Source organism: Prunus dulcis, chromosome 3 (assembly GCF_902201215.1).
Source record: "Prunus dulcis chromosome 3, ALMONDv2, whole genome shotgun sequence".
NCBI classification, from domain to species: Eukaryota; Viridiplantae; Streptophyta; class Magnoliopsida; order Rosales; family Rosaceae; genus Prunus; species Prunus dulcis.
In genome coordinates, this window is record NC_047652.1 from 1325052 (window position 1) to 1344967 (window position 19916).

Genomic DNA, 19916 nt, shown 5'->3' on the forward strand with positions numbered 1-19916 from the left:
TGTGGCGGGTTGTGCAATTAAATTCACTAATGTCTTCTCTGCGTCACAAGTTGAGGCCTTGGCGGCAAGAACAGGTACAATATTGGCGATGGAAAGGGGTTATCAAAATGTTGTCTTTGAAAGTGATGCTCTCCAGATCGTTACAGCACTTCGAAATCATTCCATAGATAGGTCCGTTCTAGGACCTGTGGTGGAGGATACTAAGAGCTTGCTGACACAGATCACTGGGGAAGGTTTTTCCCATATTCGTCGTACTGCTAATGGTGTGGCTCATCGTTTAGCTCGTTTTGCCTTGCATATTGGGGGTTCTTTATACTGGTTCGAGGAACCTCCTGATTTTATTTTTGATATATTATACGAAGATTGTAATTCGTGACCAAGGAATTTCTTTTGCCCTTGATACGAGTTCAAACTTCTTGTATTACTTTTTTACATCAATAATATTCTATCACTTATCATCAAAAAAAAATATGCTGGGGGCAATTTATATGTATAACCGTTTTGTAACATCGTCACAAAAAGTTATTAATTCATATATTGTAATACGAATGGACGACAAGTTAGATGATAGTATTAATAAATAAAACACGTGCTATAATATTTGCAAATTATAACACACGTGTTGGTATTAAGATCACACCAAAACACCAAAACTCTCTCGTGCGTTAATTGTATGGAGAAACTTGCAACATGTGCATGTGAGAAAAGAGAACAGAGATGTCTATATTTGGCATGGGTGATCAAATGGAGCAGTGTCATCATGGTAATGTTTCAACTCCTAGACCTTAAACCCAACCACATGGTCATGTTGTCTCAAGACATCGCGATTGTATTACTTTGCATTCCTATATTGCACATTGTTCACGTGCAAAAATAAAAAAATAAAATTAGCTAGTAGGGTTCTAATTGTGGTTGTTAAGCAACTTCGTCCACCTCCTAAAAGCCTAACACGGTTGAAATAGCCATCTCTTGAATGAAGGAAAACTTGAGGGGATAAAATTGAAGAAGAATATGCTTTTTTTCTCTTTAATTAGGCTTTATTTTGGTCACAACATGTGGGTATAGCTCTTTTGCGAGGGAATTGTGCATATGTCTTAATTTCATGGTTGATTTGGGGGCTAGGTTGGTATGAGGGAATAATGGTATATTCAATGGACTTCTGTTAGATTTGCACTTGAGAGATGGTGATAGGTTGATAAGTTTTGAATTAATCCTATTACAGTGGTGGATATTAAGTATGATTTCTCTGTTATATTTCTCAACAAAAAATGTTAATGATAATCGTCTACGTGTGTATGAGCATTTATTAATTGTTGAGTCATACCTTGTAAGACCCACTTTAATCAACAACTCATGTGCACACGAAGCACATCTCAATTTCCAATATATATTATAGCATGACCAAGGGCGGAGCTAGAATTGTAAAGTTAGAGGGGCCAAAGTGAAAAATACAAGTATATAAAATACTTAAGTATTCAATAATTACATCTTTAGAGCAAAACATTTCTATTTTAGTCATGTCTAATTTGTTTTAGAAGGAACTTTAACTTAAATTATAAGTAGTTTATTACAAATTCTATATGTTATAGATAATATAATAGAGAAAGAGATAAAAATTTGGAGGAGCCAGGGCCACTCCAGGTCTAGGAGTGGCTCCGTCACTGAGCATGACATTCAAGTTACACGTACTAAGTAACTTACTTTTTAAAGAAACATACACACTATTTAATTCAGAATTCACCAACAAATACACATCTTGTGGCTCTCATTGCTCCATTCTCTTCAACCAACACACAATCATTCTTGACCTAGTATTAGATTTCACAAAGAAGAATGATTCTTTTCTCTCAAAGAAAGCTTTCCCGCAATGCTTTTTGCACCATAGATTTTGTGCACACAAAAGACTCGAACGATTTATGGCCCGAATTCAAAAAGGAGAAAGAAAGCTCCAATTCAGGGACAATTTTCCTGGCCCACCCATAAGTAAATCATTCCAATCACGCCAGACTTGTGCTCAACCACCGCTTCTACTGCGTGGTTTTGTATCAACCGCCAGCTATAAATCACACGCGGCACTCATCCGGTGGGCCGATGCCCCATTCAAATTATTATTATTATTTTTGTTTTTTAAGAGAAAATTTTCTTGTGGTGGATCAATTGTGGTTGATTCATTTGTGTGGTTGAAATTAGAATGGCAAAGTAGCCGTCCGCTCAGATTTTGCCACATTGTCAGTTACCGTATGATGGGTTTGAGGAGCTTTCTTTAAAGCAACGAAGGCCCGCTCTTAATATGACTTCGTCACTCTAATTTTTTTTTCTTCCAATTTTATTATCTTTTTATTTTATTTTGTAATTATTTTTTTAATAATTCTTTTAACAATAAGATATATGTTTACAACCTTATGCGTCCTTTGTGCCTAAGAGAATTAATCTCGATCAAATCATTTTATAATGGGAATACAAGACAAATTATAGCTCCTCGACAAAAAAAAAAAAGGACACAAATTATAGTACATGTTATTCAACTATAACTCCAAATATGTCATTGTGGTTTGATTTGATGTCTGTAACTCCACCGGCATTGAGTATTTACATTCTTATTCAATGTGAAATTTCGAATATTTTGACTTTTCTAATCTAAAAGTCAAGATTTACTTGCTCAAAAATACACAAAATCTATCGTATAAGTAAATTGGGAAAGAAAAAACCATCAAATATATATGTTTTAATGTGCTAGACAAAGCACAATATATTTTATTTTTTTTAAGTAAAAGACTTCAATTAGTAATTTTAACATTTTTAAACCATGTAAAATTTTAAATATTTCTGAATACTCAAAACATTATATATATATATATATATAAAATAAAATAAAGTTATACTTTAAAATTGGGAACAACGCAGAAGAAGCCGAGGGGTATATTTGGAAACTCAATAACTTCCAAATTTTGCAAGGTGTTTTGGAGGTTAGGATTTGAATGATGGTGACGTAGTCAAGTAGTGCCACGTGTTTCGACAGAAAAAAAAGAAAGTAGTGCCAGGTGTTGATTCTCTGAAATGCCGCTCCAACTTCTGGTAGAGAATTAGTTGTCGATGGGGCTCACTTCGCGCCATAGTTGGCAGCAACCAGATATTTTCCAGACGACCCTCACATTTATTATTTAATATTACTCGTCCACGTACCCTCCTTCAATAAAAACAAAATTTCTTCAACACTATTTTCATTTTTTGCCCCTTCTTTTAATCATTTTACTGGATTCACCCTAAACATCAAATAATTGCCACAATATTTTTTATTTATTTAAAAAAGAGGATTATTTAGAGAAATTAATACTACAAAGTCATAGTTATGATATACATAAATATTATTATTGAAATTATACCTTTAATGGTACAATTAGTCATCCCCATTTTCATGATTGTATCTAGTGAAAAAAGGACCACAATTAAAATTTGAAGTTAGGCATAAAGCTTGTAGTTATATATAAAGAGCATTTACCTACATACTAAGTTATAGTTTGAAAATTCTCTTTTATCACACTCTTGACCTTCTTTCTGGAAATGACCGTGATAGTGCCACAAAAAAATTTCATTCATCCAAAATATAGACATGTTGTTGATGTCTCACAATTGATGTGTCATGTACAATGACATTCTCCAAATTAGTGCCTCATTTGAATCCATTAATATATATATATATATATTTTTATCTATATCCTTAAATTTTAAAAAGGTAACGGAACATAGAGGGGGGAAAAAGCAAAAACTTTTAAGTCACATGAATAATTTGTGGTGATTGCATATATCAACAATTTACTTTGTAAGAGACTTGTAGTTCAAGTGGTTTAGAGCATTTATCATTGCACTCAAAATGCATGGTTCAATTCTCCTCTCTCCCAATATCGCTTGAATTAAAATATAAAAAAATAAAAAGAAATTTACTTTAAAAGCTTTCCTAATCACTAAAAAATGAAAAATAAATTTGAAGTTAGTAAAGATGTAAGATAAAAAGAAAAGAAAAGGCTAGTTGGGACTTAGATGCAATAAACCAAAAGTAGGAGGAGTGAAGGTTGCCAAAAAAACCAAAAAGTAGGCTGAGTTTATGAGTAGTTTCGAGGGGAACGAGGTTTATGTGGACAGAGACTGAGAGAGTCCAAGGCAAAGCCAAATACAGACACATGAACACACACCCTTATTTTTCTTCTTCTCTCCTCTCTCTCATTTGTTTTGTTCTCCTCCATAATTTTTTTTCTTTTTTATTTTATTTTTATTATAAATTCAAACAGCCCTCCACAGCCTCCTCCACTCAAACACACACAAAAACACAAGGCTCCTTCTCCTCCTCATTATCAACCATAAAAAAAAGACAACTCAAACTCTCCCTCTCTCCCTCTCTCTCTCTCTCTCTCTACCTCTCTGTCACTACCCACACCATTTCATTCCCCACCGCCTTTCTCTCCATTTAATCCCCCCACACCCTCAAATCACCTCACCACCTTTCAAACCCACAACCCAAATCCTCCAGCTCTCTCGCCTTCTCCACCATGAAAGCTAGGGTTTGCGAGCTCTGCGACCAAGAAGCTTTGCTCTACTGCCCCTCCGATTCCGCCTTCCTCTGCTCCCGCTGCGACGCTAGGGTCCACCAGGCCAACTTCCTCGTCGCTCGCCACATCCGCCAATATATCTGCTACAATTGCAAGGGTCTTACCGGAAGTCAGAATATCCGGTCACTCTGCTCGTCATGCTCGCCGGATAATTTTTCTGGTCATGGTAACGGCGACGGGGACACCCAGTCCTCTTCCTCGGCTTGTTCCGCCTGCGTCTCTAGCACTGATTCCTTTGGCGGAACTGCGGCGACGAAGGCTGGGTTTGATAACTTGAAATCTGAGAGCTCCGTAACTCAGGTTTCCGGCAAGTTGTCGAATATTCCGGCGAGATTCTCCGGCGCAAAGAGGAAGTGCGTACAGAGGGCGCGAGCGCGAACTTCGACGAGCGCGGATGCAAAAGCGAAAGGTAGTTTCGTAAATTGGTGCAGTCAGCTGGGGCTGAATGGTAATTATACCGCGGCGGTGGTGTCGACGGCGTCGAATGCGTTGGGATTTTGCTTGGGGCGGTTGGCGGGCGTGCCCCTGAGAGTGTGCCTGGCGGCGTCGTTTTGGTTCGGATTGAGATTCTGTGGGGGCAGGTCGGTGTCCACGCGTCAGAATCTGAGACGGATTGAGGAGTTGTCGGGAGTGCCGGCTAAGCTGATCCTGGCCGTTGAAGCGAAGCTCGGGCGGGAGCTGAGAATTAGGCGCGCACGGCGTGATGATCTAGAGGAGGGGTGGGCCGAGTGTTGAGTGTTGAGTATCAGTGTGGGATGAATCTCGCACGTGCGAGTGCAATGTAGGAGTGTGAACTGAAGTGATTTTAGTTATTAATTAGTCAACAACAGAAGATTAGGGTTCAATTGAGAAAAAAAATTTTAATTAACTTTGTAAGTTTTCGGGTATTATTTTTAAAAATTTTATTTTGCAAAATCATGGTCCATGGATGGTTCTTTTTCTGGTTGTTGTTTAGGACAATTGAAACAGTACAAAACTAGGAATTATTGAAAATGGATCAATCTTGGCCACATTTTCATGATTTCTGGTTCTTAAGGTGTTTAGACCAGTATTAGGTCTTGACCATTTCATGGTTACTAATGCTCTAAAATATTGTGTGGGCATAAATTCTCATAACAGATTATTTTACTTTACATTCGTGACTAGAGTTTGACTCCCATATTCTCGTTTAATGTCACGTGAACGTAAAAAATTAAAATGCTAAATTGATCTTCCCTACTGCGGGAATAATGGGCCACTGGTTATGACCATTTGGTCTTCACGTTGTTGGAGTAACTCCTGAGCTTATACACGAAATTTTATTGTACAATTGAACTTCCAAAAAAATAAAAAAAGGGTAATGGATTACCCACACTGCCCAACTAGGAAAGTGTTTTTGTTGTTGTTCTAAGACCAACTTTTATAGTTATTAAAGCGTTATATTAGAGCATTTTACTTCACATCCAGGACAAGAGTTTGGCTCTTATACGCATCTTTTAATACGAAAAGAAAAAATAAACGCGATTAATCGTCTATCATGTTATTCTCAACATTTCTTGGTATAAAAGAAAAAGATTCCTCATGCTCCTTATCATATGTGGTATAAGATATTAAGATGTGTTACCACAGAATAAGATGGTGTGTGTGTGGTGAGTGCAATTTGGTTGAAATTTCTGAAAATACATTGAACACATCTCATCAAAGTTATCATTCATCAGGTTAACTTGCTCACCTGAACAAGCAAACTTTCAAATCATGTCTAGAAAAAAAATCTTTTTTAGACAGTGTGGTAGTGGTAGTAAATTTGCCAGGTCTCATCATATAAAGCAGAGGATACTAAAAGGGAAAGTTGGGTTGACATAATGGAATTAATAAAAGAGGTTGATACTTTGAGTACAGAGAAAGGTCATAATAAGTAGGACAGATATTTATTTAAAAAATTATAAATGTGAGGACTGAAATGTGATTCTGATTGAGGCATTTCAGAAAAAAAAAGGTTTGGTGGTGGAAAATTAAGAACAATAATAAGTTCTGGTTGTGGCTGCAGTTTGAAAGTTGTTGCAAAGAATCCAATGAACAGATAGAGTAGTGGGAAATTTGTTGCATCATCAAAACCAATAATAGTCACTCATTTTCTTAATAAGTGGTAAGGAAAATGTTAGGGAGACCATTTTTAGAGATCAACTTGCGTACGATCTCTTTAATAGAGGCGGAATCCATTATATTGGTGGACTCCATTTCTATTTGAGAGATGATACACGAATTGGTCTCCAAAAATGATCACCCTAACAAGTGGTAATGATTTAAGCTTTTATGTTTCCATCTTTGTTCTTCTACCCCTCATCTATAATTATCTGTCTAAACTAATTGCTTATGTGTAAAGATGTTGATCCTGAATCACATCTTTGGTTGGTTGGCTGGTTGGTTGGATGGATATTAATTTACTTCTACATCCAAGACCAATGAAATTTGCAGGTTTTCTTTTTCTGTGGCCAGTTGATGGAGAGAAGAAATATATGACCACATGTTGGGAACCCAAAAAGCTAAGCAACCTTTAGAGACATCAGAATAATTGTGTAAGTATCACTTCTATAAGACCTTCACCTATTACTTCTACAAATACCCACATCCCAAGAAATTAGGTGAAGATTTTGGTTGAAATGCATGGGAAGAAAATTTGTCTAAATCCATTATAGTATTATTGAAAGTGCTATTAGGAATCAGATTCACAATATTAATGTCCATGTTTTAATTAGAGGGGTATTTGGATTTTACTAAAATGGCCTCTCAGGCTTGGCAGTTTGAGGTCTTTTAAGGAGTGTGACTAAAATCTCAAACTGTCAACAAGAATGTGAAACTCAGGCTCACAATAGATTACTTTTTCAGTTTTTCTCACTTACAAGACTTTGAATAATCAAAGATGATCATCAGCTTGCAACATTGACAGCTCTTTCAATTTCAGGCTCAAAGGCAATTAAAAATGTGGTAAAAACCCAGTACCAGAATATATCTCTCATCAAATGCATTCAAAAACAGTGCAGATCTAATCTTCCCATTTTACCAACCATACAATGCTTAGTTCAATCAAGATGGGGCGAGCAGAAAGCCAAGCATTCTTGTCAAATGTGGTTGGAAGTGTTATTTTGGAAAGAGAAAAATCAAATTTAAAAGATTTCATCACCATTTGGTTCTAGAAAAGTTACTAATGTATGTATCAGTGTTCTTGGCAGTGACTGGTTGTAAATCTCCCTTCTACAGCAAGCTTAGGCAATAGTTCTCTAAGACTAATGCCACGAGGACCCGGCTTGACACTGTTAATGTTGTCCCAAGCTGGACACAACTCCTCCTGAGCTGTTGAATTCTCTAGGCTCTTACTTATTCCTAGGTCAGGGCACCATTCTCCGGGAACCAACCCTTTGGAACTTCGGTTTAAAACATTCTCATCGATCTTGTTTAGTACGGGATCATCTGCTTGAAATGGTCTTGCAAAAGCTGCTCCACTTGCTAGCATTTGATCATAGTGTGACATGCTTAGGACTTGAGATTCCCCGAGCGCATTCGAGTCCCATACAATGTACCTCAGATCATTGTTCACTACAGAGTTTTGGAACTCAGTGGAGCTGCAGATGACTGTGTGGAAGTAGGACTCAAGAGGGTAAGGCACATTGCTGATGTACATCAGTAACTTTCTAGGAAAGTTGTCCCATCCTTTGACACAATACTCCATGAAATCTCTGGTTAAAATCATCCAAGGTGAACCTATATGACAAGATTATAATAAAACTGAGAATTTTGCCAACTTACAGAAATCATAATCTTGTAACTTGATGAATGCACATTTAGTGGCATTCTGTAAGAGCAAGAGCAACTGACCTCCAAATATTTTGAAAGCATCTGGCATGGATCTGTTCTCTACAGCATACATAAGTGGAGTGCTCTCCTGAAGATATAAACTAGGATCTACAACGATTCGATCCATATTTTTCTGCCTGCACCCAATCAACTTCCATTTAGAAAATTCAGGACAAGGCAAATTTTGACTTACTTATGGCCTAAATGCAATTCAAGAGGATATATGCAGGCTAGTTGGGTTGATCATTTATGTCCTAAAACCTGCCTCATCAGTTAATAATTCTCATATGTGAAAGTTCATGACCAGGAGAATTTAAGTTCAGTCCTATAACTTTGCCTGCATCCATGTCACAATAAAAGAAAAAAAGAAAAATTCTGTAAGAGAAACAAAGTATTGGGAACATCAAAAGGCTATTGCTTACTCTTTCCAGCCAGTCTTGTTTGTAAAATGTATAAAATTGGTATTCCTTGGCAATAAAGTGAAAGCATGGAGCAGATCTGAACAAAAAATAAATAAATATATTCCTAGTCAGCACAAGCAAAGTCATAAAAGTTCCTAAGTATACATAATCCTATAAAATTTTGTAATTGGAAGTAGTTTAAGGTAATGAAATCCAATAATTTTTAGCATTAAGTGACAGTGACAATAATTTCTAGTTCCCAAACAATTTCAAGGACAATTATTTTGATTTGATATCACTTACCATCCTGAGGGATGAGTGGATAGTCAGAAGCACTTAAAGTGATGAACCAGTCCCAATCTGCACTGAGCTTTAGAAGCAATGCTGCAGCATGAAGTGTGGCAGCAAGAGCAGAAGACCCCATCTGGTTGAGGGCATAACTTTTTCCAACAACATTAACATTTCCAAAGGCCTGAAACACCTTCTCAGATTGAACATAGAGAGCTAGCTGTCCTCTATCATAATCTGAAGAACCAGCATCAAGTTGCAGCAGATACTGGTTTCTTGGATGATATATTGCCTTCAACAGCCTCAATATTTTCTCACTTTCTCCATTAGTACCACATATCCAATAAGCAAACACAGGGGGGTAGCCACTCCCTTTTAATGGGGTTATTGACAGTTGGTACTTGCTGCCCTCAATAGAAAACACTTTGTGAGAAGATCTTGATAAAGCTCCCAACAACACTAAACAAGCTGCAAATGCTAGAAGCCATAGACGACCACCCGAGAACCATCCAAAAGTGTTTGATACTCTCATTGGGGAAAGCTTAATGTCAATTAGCTTGAAATGTTTGTGATAAATAAACTGTCAGCCACCAATGCCAAGCATTCAAATCATTCAAATCCAAGAAACCAAACTTTTCCTAACCAGTATGAGATGCGTTTGTGTAAATGAAGCTAACCACAGTTGCAACATTACAATACCCTTGAAAGGAGAAAAAAATGCATCCCTGACCTTGAAACAAAACCGTACATTTGGTATGGAGTTCATGTGAATAAGGTAAAGCATCTGTGTTGGGCCAACAAAAAAAAGAAAAGAAAAGAAAAGGGCATCTGTGAAACCAAGGTGAGGTTGGGAGCTTGATATTGAAGAAAACAAGGAGGAGAAAATTGTCCAAGTTAGAATACGTTCAACACAAGGAAACGGATTGTCCATGATGGCAGGCCTTTTGAAAGGGACTTGGAGAAAAAAAAAAAAAGAGAGAGAGAGTTGAGAGGTTGCTGTTTTATGCTGGTTAAGATGTTAGTTTAATTATAGAGGTGGGGTTTCAAGGTCGGTTGAAAGCTTTGAAACGCAAGTTTTTTCTTCTTTTTTATTTTATTTTATTTTGCACAGTGACAGGTTTATTTTATTTTATTTTCTAATCCATGCAGCAGGTTTATGCAAGTTAATTTTTAATTCTTTGGCACTTGGCACCTAGAAAGTTTAGAAAAAACCAAATCAGTATATTCTTTCTGTGGGGGTTTTCTAGTTCCATTGATATGTTGGGGTTTTCCTTCTCTCAAAAAATTGAATAAAAAGTATATTTTTGACCAATTTGTAGTTCTGTTAGGAAATAAAATATAAAAAATTTATCGAGTTACCACAATGGTTGTGGCCCTCCCCCTTCTCCGCCTGCTTGGCATCGAGGATCGAAACTCAAGGGTTTCTTTCCTCCTAATGTAACCAAAATAAAAAGTAAAAAAGAAACTTGAAAACTTTCGTACAACAGAGAACGGGTTTTGGCCAATTGGGCCAGTGAATGGATCCAAGAACTGAAGCAAAGTGTCCATGGTTTAAGTTTGGATCCAAATCCTAGCCCACTTATATGGTTGTGATGGTGTTTCATCGCGGGCGGGTCAAACTGCACCCGACCCGTTTGCAGCTTCTCCGACTTTGCAATATGGAACAAGCAGCAAATGCTTAGTGGAAAGATCGCTAGGAGGATATTCACTTTTAGATCCTAAGCTCACATGGAACATCCAACAACAGCATATCATTATCACATAAGCTTCGATACCACTTTTAGCTTAACACTAAACTCATTAGGATGACTTAAACAATCACGAGTTTGAACTCAAGTTCAATTCATTAGACTTTTCGATTTTTCGAGAAAGAGACGATGGACAAGAAAATATCTTGACATTCGAATTGAACAGAAAAGTACCGAAATGTTACACTTCAAATTCAAGTATTTAAAAAATAACCACAACAGACCAACATGCACTTCCACAACTCATATATATATACATGAACAAATAGAGAAATAACAGATATAAAACAAATTCATAGTCATATGTTATTGCTATTGAATGTTTAATCATGATGCAATTCACAAGCGTAACAGACAAATGCCTCCTTGCCACAGCCCCATCTGCTTGCCCACTTGGAGCTTCATTTTCGCCTCCACAGATCATTATGGCTGATCCATTCGACTTAACAACCCCTTGTGCAATAGGAAAAAAAAGTTGAAAAATAATTATTAACAACCCCTTGCCGACTTGCATTCACAAAGCATGCTATTATGAAAAACAGAACTAGAGCAGGGAAGTAATTGGACATATTAATGAATAAATATTATACTTTGAGCCCTGTTTTCTAACTTGTAAGCATAAATGACAATCAGATGTATTATTATATTTATTAAAGCTGTTTTTGTTTAAAAATCAATTTTAAATTTACTTAATGGCCCTTTTTTGAGGCATCAAAAGGTTAACAAACCAGAATAACTACAAATACTTTTAGATGAAACTTGAGATTGCTTGACAGCTGCAGGAATTTTGGGGACAGCACTGGCTAACATTGTCCTTCTCGTAAAGGGCAGAAGGCTAGGTTCGTGGTTTTTTTTTTTTTTTTATACAAGCGATATTGGGAGAGGGGGGAATCGAACTAAGTTCGTGTTTTGTAAAACAACATAATTGGGAGGAAAAAGAGAGCTATGGCTTGCTTAAATATTAATTCCAGAATCAAGAATTCCTTGGACTTGCTTTTCAAAGCAATGAAGGAATAAGAATCACAAAGGCTCTCTTTGAGATGATTTTTCCATTTTCTTCACACACTTATTTTCCATTTCATTACAGTAGTGTCAGCAGCACAAGACCTGAAAATTTTGCAATATGAAACAAGCAATCCTTAATGAAAAGATTGCCTGGTGGATTTTTATCGATCTTTTTAGATCTTAAGATGAAATTACACAAGAAACAACCAACACCAGAATATTACTTTACCTTCGGCTGAGCACTTTCAGGTGCGCACCAACTCATTCAAATAAATACCCACCATGAAACTTTTGAAACTCATCAAGGTGTTACACAATTATAGCAGACACATTACCCATTGCCATACCTCCATCTGTCTACAAAGCTTGAGCAATTCTCCGCAGGTTGAGCTTCCTTGTTGCCTTTACAGACTATTATCACTGATCTGTTATCCATTTTAACACCTTGCTTCTACAAACACAAAATGACAATAATAATCCTTTGACGCGCTGGATTTTTCTGTAGGTCTAGGTTTATCCTTTGAGGTGCCTTTGTGAAAATCTCACATCGATAATCCGCACTCTTACAAATGTGTTTATAAACAAAGCACCATGATGCTTTGGTAAGTGTGGTTAACATTAGAGAGTTGGACTAATGAGCTTGATAGGGTCGGCTTTGGATTTGGTTTCGATTAATAATTATATTAATCAAAGTCTTGGGATTTAATTAAGACACCCAAACAAAAATAATACATGTTTATCCCATTACTCCCACAAGAGAAATCCTCAATCCAGTGGTTAATTTCGCTACTCTCAATGCCAAGAAAAACCTCAGTTTCAACCAAAATATCAAACCTCAAATGCCCCTTAAGGCTATCATCAAAATCAAATAAATAACAACACTCGACCTTATTTTTTAGCTCAATGATTTTTCTAACTCTTTCGTCAACCTGATGCCTTTCAGCTAAAACCATGGCTTCTCTTTGTTCCACATTTGAATAGAAAAGGCCTGAATTTACTCCAATATGCTTCTTCTTGCTTCTTATCTCTTCCTTATATATTTTATCTTTTATTAAATTTTTGTGGAAATTAGGTTATGAATTTTTCCTTTTTGACATTTTTTTAATTGAATATTTTCTTTGTCTCATTAACCATTTCAGACATATAAAATGTAAATTCATACCCCCTGTTTCTTGCTCTCTCTTGTTCTTTAAATGAAGGTAACACGGGATTCAATTTTTGCACTTCAACAGTTTTAAGTTTCTAGGATTGAGCTTGAAGTTGGATGCTTTAATGGTGATGGGTTATGCTCAAATCACCGTTTTTTTTATTTATCAGGGACCATCTAGGCAGTGGCGGAGCCAGGATTTCATATTAGATGGGGTCCTTCATAAAACTTGTATTCTCTTTATAAATTAATTATCATGCATTTCATATTTTAAATTGGTTAAATACTAATTTCATAATCTATACTATTAAAGACTTAAAAATTAATCATTATATTCCAACAGAGAAAAGAAATGAAAAACAAAAGGAGTTCATAAAGCGCAATATTAAGGTACCCAACTCATACATGAAAAAAATGAGGAAAATAAAAAATTCACACAGCTTTAAACAAAAGAGGAAGAGAAAAAAAGGTTAAAACTTTAGGAGTTTATATTGCAAATATTATAAACTAACCTAGAAGATTTGGGGAGATGAGCAGAAGAGAGATGAAGAAATTTTATGGTTTATTTGTAGACAAAAAGAACACAATATATTAATTTATTTTAGAGTAAATATCCTAAAACTAATCTAATATATTATAATATTATATATGATATATAATATACATATAAAAAATGGTGAAAATGAAGTGGAGGCCTGGGACCACGCTGGTCCCTAGCTGGCTCTGCCCCTGCATCTAGTTAGGGAGGCTAGAGTATCTTTCAAGTGTTGATGCTTGCAAAGATGTAAGATTTTTCAATCCAAAAACTGATAGCATGGGACGACAAGAATCTACTTCAAGTTGGGACCAATGTTTTGAAAGGTGAGACGTTGAACGAGGCGTTTTAGTCACGTTATGCGTGGCATAAGCCTTTTAAACATTATTGTATTTTAATAAGAAAAATTTATGAATAATACAATACAATTAAATTATACAACTAATTCTTATTGAACCATAACAATCTTTTATATATAATCAAATATAAGTACTAATTGTCAATCAAAGCATAATAATCAATCCCAAAACATAAAATATTTATTCAACATCAAAACAAAAACATAGTTCACTCATCCCACTCCTCAACATGAATATCATTCAAACTAGCATCACTATTATATTGATCAGCTGTATGAAAAGGATATTTCCCACTATCAAATGTTGAAGGATCTTTATCTATCTCATCATCTTCATTTATAAGTATCGTTCTTATGGACTTGCTTTTGACTTTCCTTTTACCTGTACATATGAACAATGAATTAAAATTATAAAATTTAATGGTAATGAATTAAACACTAATTGTAACTTTCACTATATATATGGGGTTGTACTATACAATATATATATATATATATACATATAGACAGTCCCCTTCTATTGAGGGAGCACTCAAATTATTTTATTTGAGGGACGCCCTTTAGGGTACCCTACAATTTTTTTCCCAATGATCCAAACCATCGATTTTTTAAGTCTTCATTCATAGATCATTCTTACAAAAGATTAGATAAATCAAAAACCGTTTCGATATCTAATTATGTCTTACAAAATCAATGAACACGGTGCTTTAAGAAAGTATAAAATTTCAATAACTCAATTAAGTGGTCAAATGATATCGAATTCAAGTGATTTTTTATAGAGATGATATTTGAATGAGTATCTACAAAATAAACGGTTTGGATTAGTGAAATACATTCCGAAGTGGGGCCTACAAAGGATGTCCCTCAAATAAGCTTATTTTAGGGATCTCTCAATGGAAGTTCTCTGTATATATATATATATATATATATATATATATAAGTCCATGTGTTAATATATTAATTTAGAAAAAAAAAGAAGAAAAAAAAGAAGAAGGTAAGTAGAATAAAGCTACAGCTGGCTAGAGTTAGAAAAGGCAAGAAAGATTTTAATATCTTTTTTCTATATTGTGTGAAAATGAATGATGAAACATTCAAAATACCAGAAAAAGCTCTTAGTTAATCCAAACATTAAGAATTAAATGAGGATAATATGGTAAATTCACACTTTTTCATATTAAAAAATAAAATTAAAAGAAAAATCAGATAATTAATCTTCTTTTTTTTTTTTTATAGAACATAACTACCCATTATCTTTTTTAATTCTAAAATAAAATTTAAATTTTTTTTTTAAAAAAGGCCTCCTGCAAGTGCGGAAAGGCTAGTTAGAATACAGGTAAGGAGAAAAAACAAAACAAAACTTGCTGGTTCTTTAATCAAAACACTCCAAATGAAACGACGTCGTTTCATTTAAAGTTTTAAACACTGAAATTGAAACGACGTCGTTTCATTGACCCTGAAAAAAAAAATTGCGATCGTCTTCCTCAATCGTATTCCTCACAGCCAATTTGCAGACTCGCAAAATCTCTTCCAGTTCAGAAGGTTCCAGATCTGGTGATTCCTTGCTCCACCTGGCTACGCCTTGCAACGCCTCCTCACGCCTTCCCCGCGCTAAACGTGCTACTCGCGAAACAGCCGACCGCCGCGGGCGATTCACTGCCGCCTCGCTCCGACGAGCGCGAAGGCATGCCTTTGAAAACACTGGTTGGGACATTCAAATAGCTATGAATTCCTTTATTTTGCTTTAGATTCGAAAAATCTGCCTAGGCGGTGGCTAGGCGGGTCTGGCCGCTTGGGCGGATCCTTTTTTTTTTTTTTTTTTTTTTTTTTCTGACTTTAAAAACCTCATGCTGTTGCTTCCTTCTCTCTCACGAGTCGATCACCACCACCAGCCCGCGACGACCCCTTGCTCATACCCGCGACCCTTTCTGTAATGGAACTATGAACATCTACTAGAGAGATAGTGGGTTCTGCTACATGTGATATGACTAGGTAAGTCAAATGCCTAAGCATATAGGCTTCACCTTCACCATCTTATGGCGCAAAAATTTCCTTAAGAAGTGAAAAGTTGAGGTTCCACCCCAAAATCAATTGGCAATGAGAGGAGTAACCCAACTCCTTATAAGCCCTTGTTAGGTTTCTTAACTTTCCAATGTAGAACTCTTTACCTTCACATTCTCACAAAAAGTATACATATCAGGGCAAATGACACAGTTTTCTGAGACTAGTCATAATTCTTGAAGACAAGTTTCAGCTGGGGTGTTCTTGACTAGAAAGTGCAGGTCTGGTGTTAATGCTTTTACTTTGAATCCTCCATCGAGAAGCGGCTTCAGGATTCTGTATCCACTTCCTGAATCCATGCTTTTTGATAGGATCATCAAGTACCCTTTAGGTTTGAATTTTAAGAGACCGTCCGTGGCCATGACTTGTCTTTTGCCAAACTGGGTTGCTGGTGAAAACCATATCATGTAGAACTAAGCACTGCATCCATGGTTGAGGAACTCAAGTACTCGACCATGAAACTGCTCTGTTAAATTGTTTGAGTTGAGTATCTGCAGTTCCGGGAGCTTGCCCTTTTGTGACATTTTCTGGAGGAACCAGAGGACCAGGAACTTCCTCTGCAACTTCATCTATCTTTGTCTGTACGTTATGCATCTTAGTAGCCAATAAGATGTATTTGATTGTTTTCTGTTGAGAGGAATGTCTTAGACTTGGGCTTTGGGACAGGATTGGAGGCCATGCAGCTTCTATCTTGCTTAAATCTGAGTAATAACAACAAGCTCTGGGGCCGTTGAGACTGTTGAAGTCACTACAAGTGTTGGATATCTCATACAATGAGATAGGCTCACACACTATTGACACGACAAGGTATCTATGTTCTACACCTCTTTCTCATACAGAAGAAAGTAGTTGGAACAGTGACGAAATTGTGACTGGGGGTGCCAGTGTGAAAGATAATTCGGAAGCTGTTCTGATATTTAAAAGCTTGAGCTTGACACAATATTTTAGCCATTGTGGGAAATGCAATTTCTGGTGAAAACTTCAAGTCGCTTTTGGTCAAGTTAGTTCCTACACTTGAGTGGCTGGATGGTGATAAATTGCATTGGCCTTTAATTCTACGTCTATTTTACAGTTAGCAATGTTCAATACAGTGGTCCTATACATGTTACATGTTCTAGTCTTTCCCCTGTTACGTTTAAGTTGTCGGTACAGATTTGACTGTGGAATGAACAATTCAAGTGCAAGCTTCCCGTTATATACACACACATAAAACAATCAGAAATCTGTTTCTTGGAGAGGACGCATGACAAGGTCAATTCCCACATTTCTGTTATCCTTTCGACTCAAAGCAGGAGGCCTCAACCCATATTTCCTTTGTTGGGCCTACGATTAATTGGGGCCTTTACATTTGTTTCTAATTTATTAAATAATTTTAATCTATTTGAAAAATAAATAATTTCTAGTTCATGACATTTGAGTTTAGGACATTGTGGAAGATAATTTGTCATCTGTCATGTGTTTTCTGTTTTAGATTTATTAACAGAAATGAAAAAGTATACTGAAAAAAAGGGAAAATGGGTGAAGGGGTGAGGATGATGAGAGTATTGTCCAACTTTAAACTGTTAAAGGAACTAGGACTGCCTCCATTATGTTGTTGCTAGCAAATACCACTATTTTTGGTTTTGGATCTTCCAAATCATTCCCGCAGGAGGTCCGGACCCATTTTTTTCTGATCCTTCGATAAAAAGATTCATTCTCTTCGGACGGAAGAAGATTATGTAAACACTTACTCGAAATATCACTTATCAGATTCCATTGTGGAAGACACAATTTTTTCTGAAGAATTCGCATGAGATTATACGGAGTTGAGTTATCTTTCCTATTTGTAATTAATTTTGGGATGGAACCTCAACTTCCTTCATATTATTAGAGCATATAGTCACATGTTGGACTCAACAACTACACGTACTCCCATATCTTAGGCTTTAAAATTATTCACACGTGTGGGGGCGTGTTGATAATATGGACTCAACTTCCTTCGCAGGGTAGCTACCCAACTTTAGAATGTGGATTAATGTTTCTATTTGTTTAACACTATGTTTCATACCCTTTTACCCTCATAATATTAAATAGTGGTGCCAAGGTTTGGAAGTAGGTACCAAGGGGGTTCAAACCTAGACTATTGGTCTACAGGCCAATGCAATTTTCCACTGGGACATTTTAAAATTTTAATCAATCAAATTTATTTTTTAAGTTTTTCAATGTTTCACCATTTGAGGTATATCTTGTGCACTTGTTATTGCTGGTGAACTCCTCTATATTTGGATTAACCTCTTGTGGTTATTGCGCTTCTATATTTGTATTAACCTTATATAATTATTTGTATTTATATTGATCTTTGTGACTGAGGACTGTTCACCTTGAATTATGAATTCAAAATTATTAACGAAATCACTTTACACTTTTGGCCAGTACCGAGAGACTGCCTAAAAACAAATACTAAATAGTTCAAGGAAAAAAGGCATTATTAGACCAAATAGCATTAATGTGATTTTGACCCCAACATGGCATAATCATCTCATCTCCACCACCAACCCCTACCTCTATATGCTGATCTTGTGGGTTCTTCATGCCCATGAGCCATGGATGCCTCTGCATTGTCTCTATACTGTTAGTTTCGAAAGCTCACCGCTCAATTCAATAATCTGTTGTTGCAGCCACTAGCAGTCCTGTTGGTTCTACTTGGACTTGTTTGTTCTCCTCGATCATAATTCAGAATCTTAATTTTGACATGAATGTCCTTCAAGCCTTGGTGAATCAGCCAACCCAGATCATTCAAAGGAACCATGTTCAAACTGTGGAGAGACTTACCAGTCAGACTCTAGAATAACACCCTTGTCATCTCCTTTTCCCTGTTCTCCTTCCTTTGTTTCTTCAGTTGTTCATTGGCTTTCTCAATCCTCTGCCTCAGGAGACTTTCTTGGTTCACCATCTTTCTGCTTTGTTCCATCTCCGGCATGGTCTTAAATTTTTTAAGAACGCATAGCACTTGGATAGAGGATGGCCAAATCTCATGTTGAGTATGATATAGGCTATAGATTATGGCACATGTTGGAACATCACAAAGGTTGTTGAGTTCACTCACTTTCTTCATCATATCCTACTTCATTTTCTTGAATGTTGTTTCTCTAGTCAAGTAATTATTGATGTAGGTTAGTTTCACCTTCTTTCTAGACATGGCTCTCAGGGAAAATGAAATGAAAAATGCAAACTAGTAAGAAGATGATGCATTTGCGAGTTTTCTTAAGAGGACAGCCTATGCTATATATAGAGTAGCAATAGGGCAACCTAATGAATTCTTAGAGATTACGTTTTGAATGAGAATTAAATGCGGGAATATGTTTTTTCTATTTTCTATTTTAATACAAACAGATATTACGGGATGAGGGAATGAACATTCCACTCCAAATGGGGGAGATTTGGTATTTTATTATAACGGGAATGGGGAAAAAAACAAAACGGGAATGGGGATGAGAATGGCATACACAACTCCGATTCGACCCATTACATAACTTTTCTAAAGACAAATAAACTTATAAATGTACAGATGCATGTGCTATTGAATTGATTAATTTTGGGCACTGATCTATTATCCATTTTAACCCTTTGCTTCTACAAACATAAAATGAAAATAGTTATCCAACCAAATGCTTCTACAAACAAAAATGAAAATAATTATTCTTTGACGATGCAATTAAAAAGAACCAAGCAATATATAGGGGTATATATCTATATGCAAGAAGTACTTACAATGGGTTGAACAACCTCATACGAATGCTGAGTTTTTTGACTTGCATCTGCAAGTAGTAATGGGCACAAAATTACCAGACAAAGGAAGTAATTGTGAGTTATTTTTTGCCCTGTGTTCTCTAATTCTTGCTTAAATAAAAATGACAATCAAAGGGTATATTTTATATATAAGTACAAATTATACTTTTATC

At 36.1% G+C, this 19916-nt stretch overlaps 2 protein-coding genes and 1 pseudogene across 2 annotated transcripts; 1 reads left to right on the forward strand and 2 right to left on the reverse strand.

Annotated features, from left to right (window-relative positions):
* The first annotated feature begins 4192 nt into the window (after positions 1-4192).
* LOC117622226 (B-box zinc finger protein 32-like) lies at positions 4193-5493 on the forward strand. The gene has a single exon (XM_034352822.1). It carries the CDS (start codon positions 4545-4547, stop codon positions 5337-5339), a length of 795 nt encoding a protein of 264 aa, XP_034208713.1. The 5' UTR covers positions 4193-4544; the 3' UTR covers positions 5340-5493.
* Positions 5494-7503: 2010 nt separating this feature from the next.
* LOC117622480 (beta-glucuronosyltransferase GlcAT14C-like) lies at positions 7504-10012 on the reverse strand. Its single transcript, XM_034353156.1, has 4 exons — positions 9140-10012; positions 8858-8933; positions 8457-8572; positions 7504-8342 (listed from the first exon to the last, which is right to left on the reverse strand). Exons 1-4 carry the CDS (start codon positions 9654-9656, stop codon positions 7798-7800), a joined length of 1254 nt encoding a protein of 417 aa, XP_034209047.1. The 5' UTR covers positions 9657-10012; the 3' UTR covers positions 7504-7797.
* Positions 10013-18423: 8411 nt separating this feature from the next.
* LOC117623343 lies at positions 18424-19153 on the reverse strand (annotated as a pseudogene).
* Between the last annotated feature and the right edge of the window lie 763 nt (positions 19154-19916).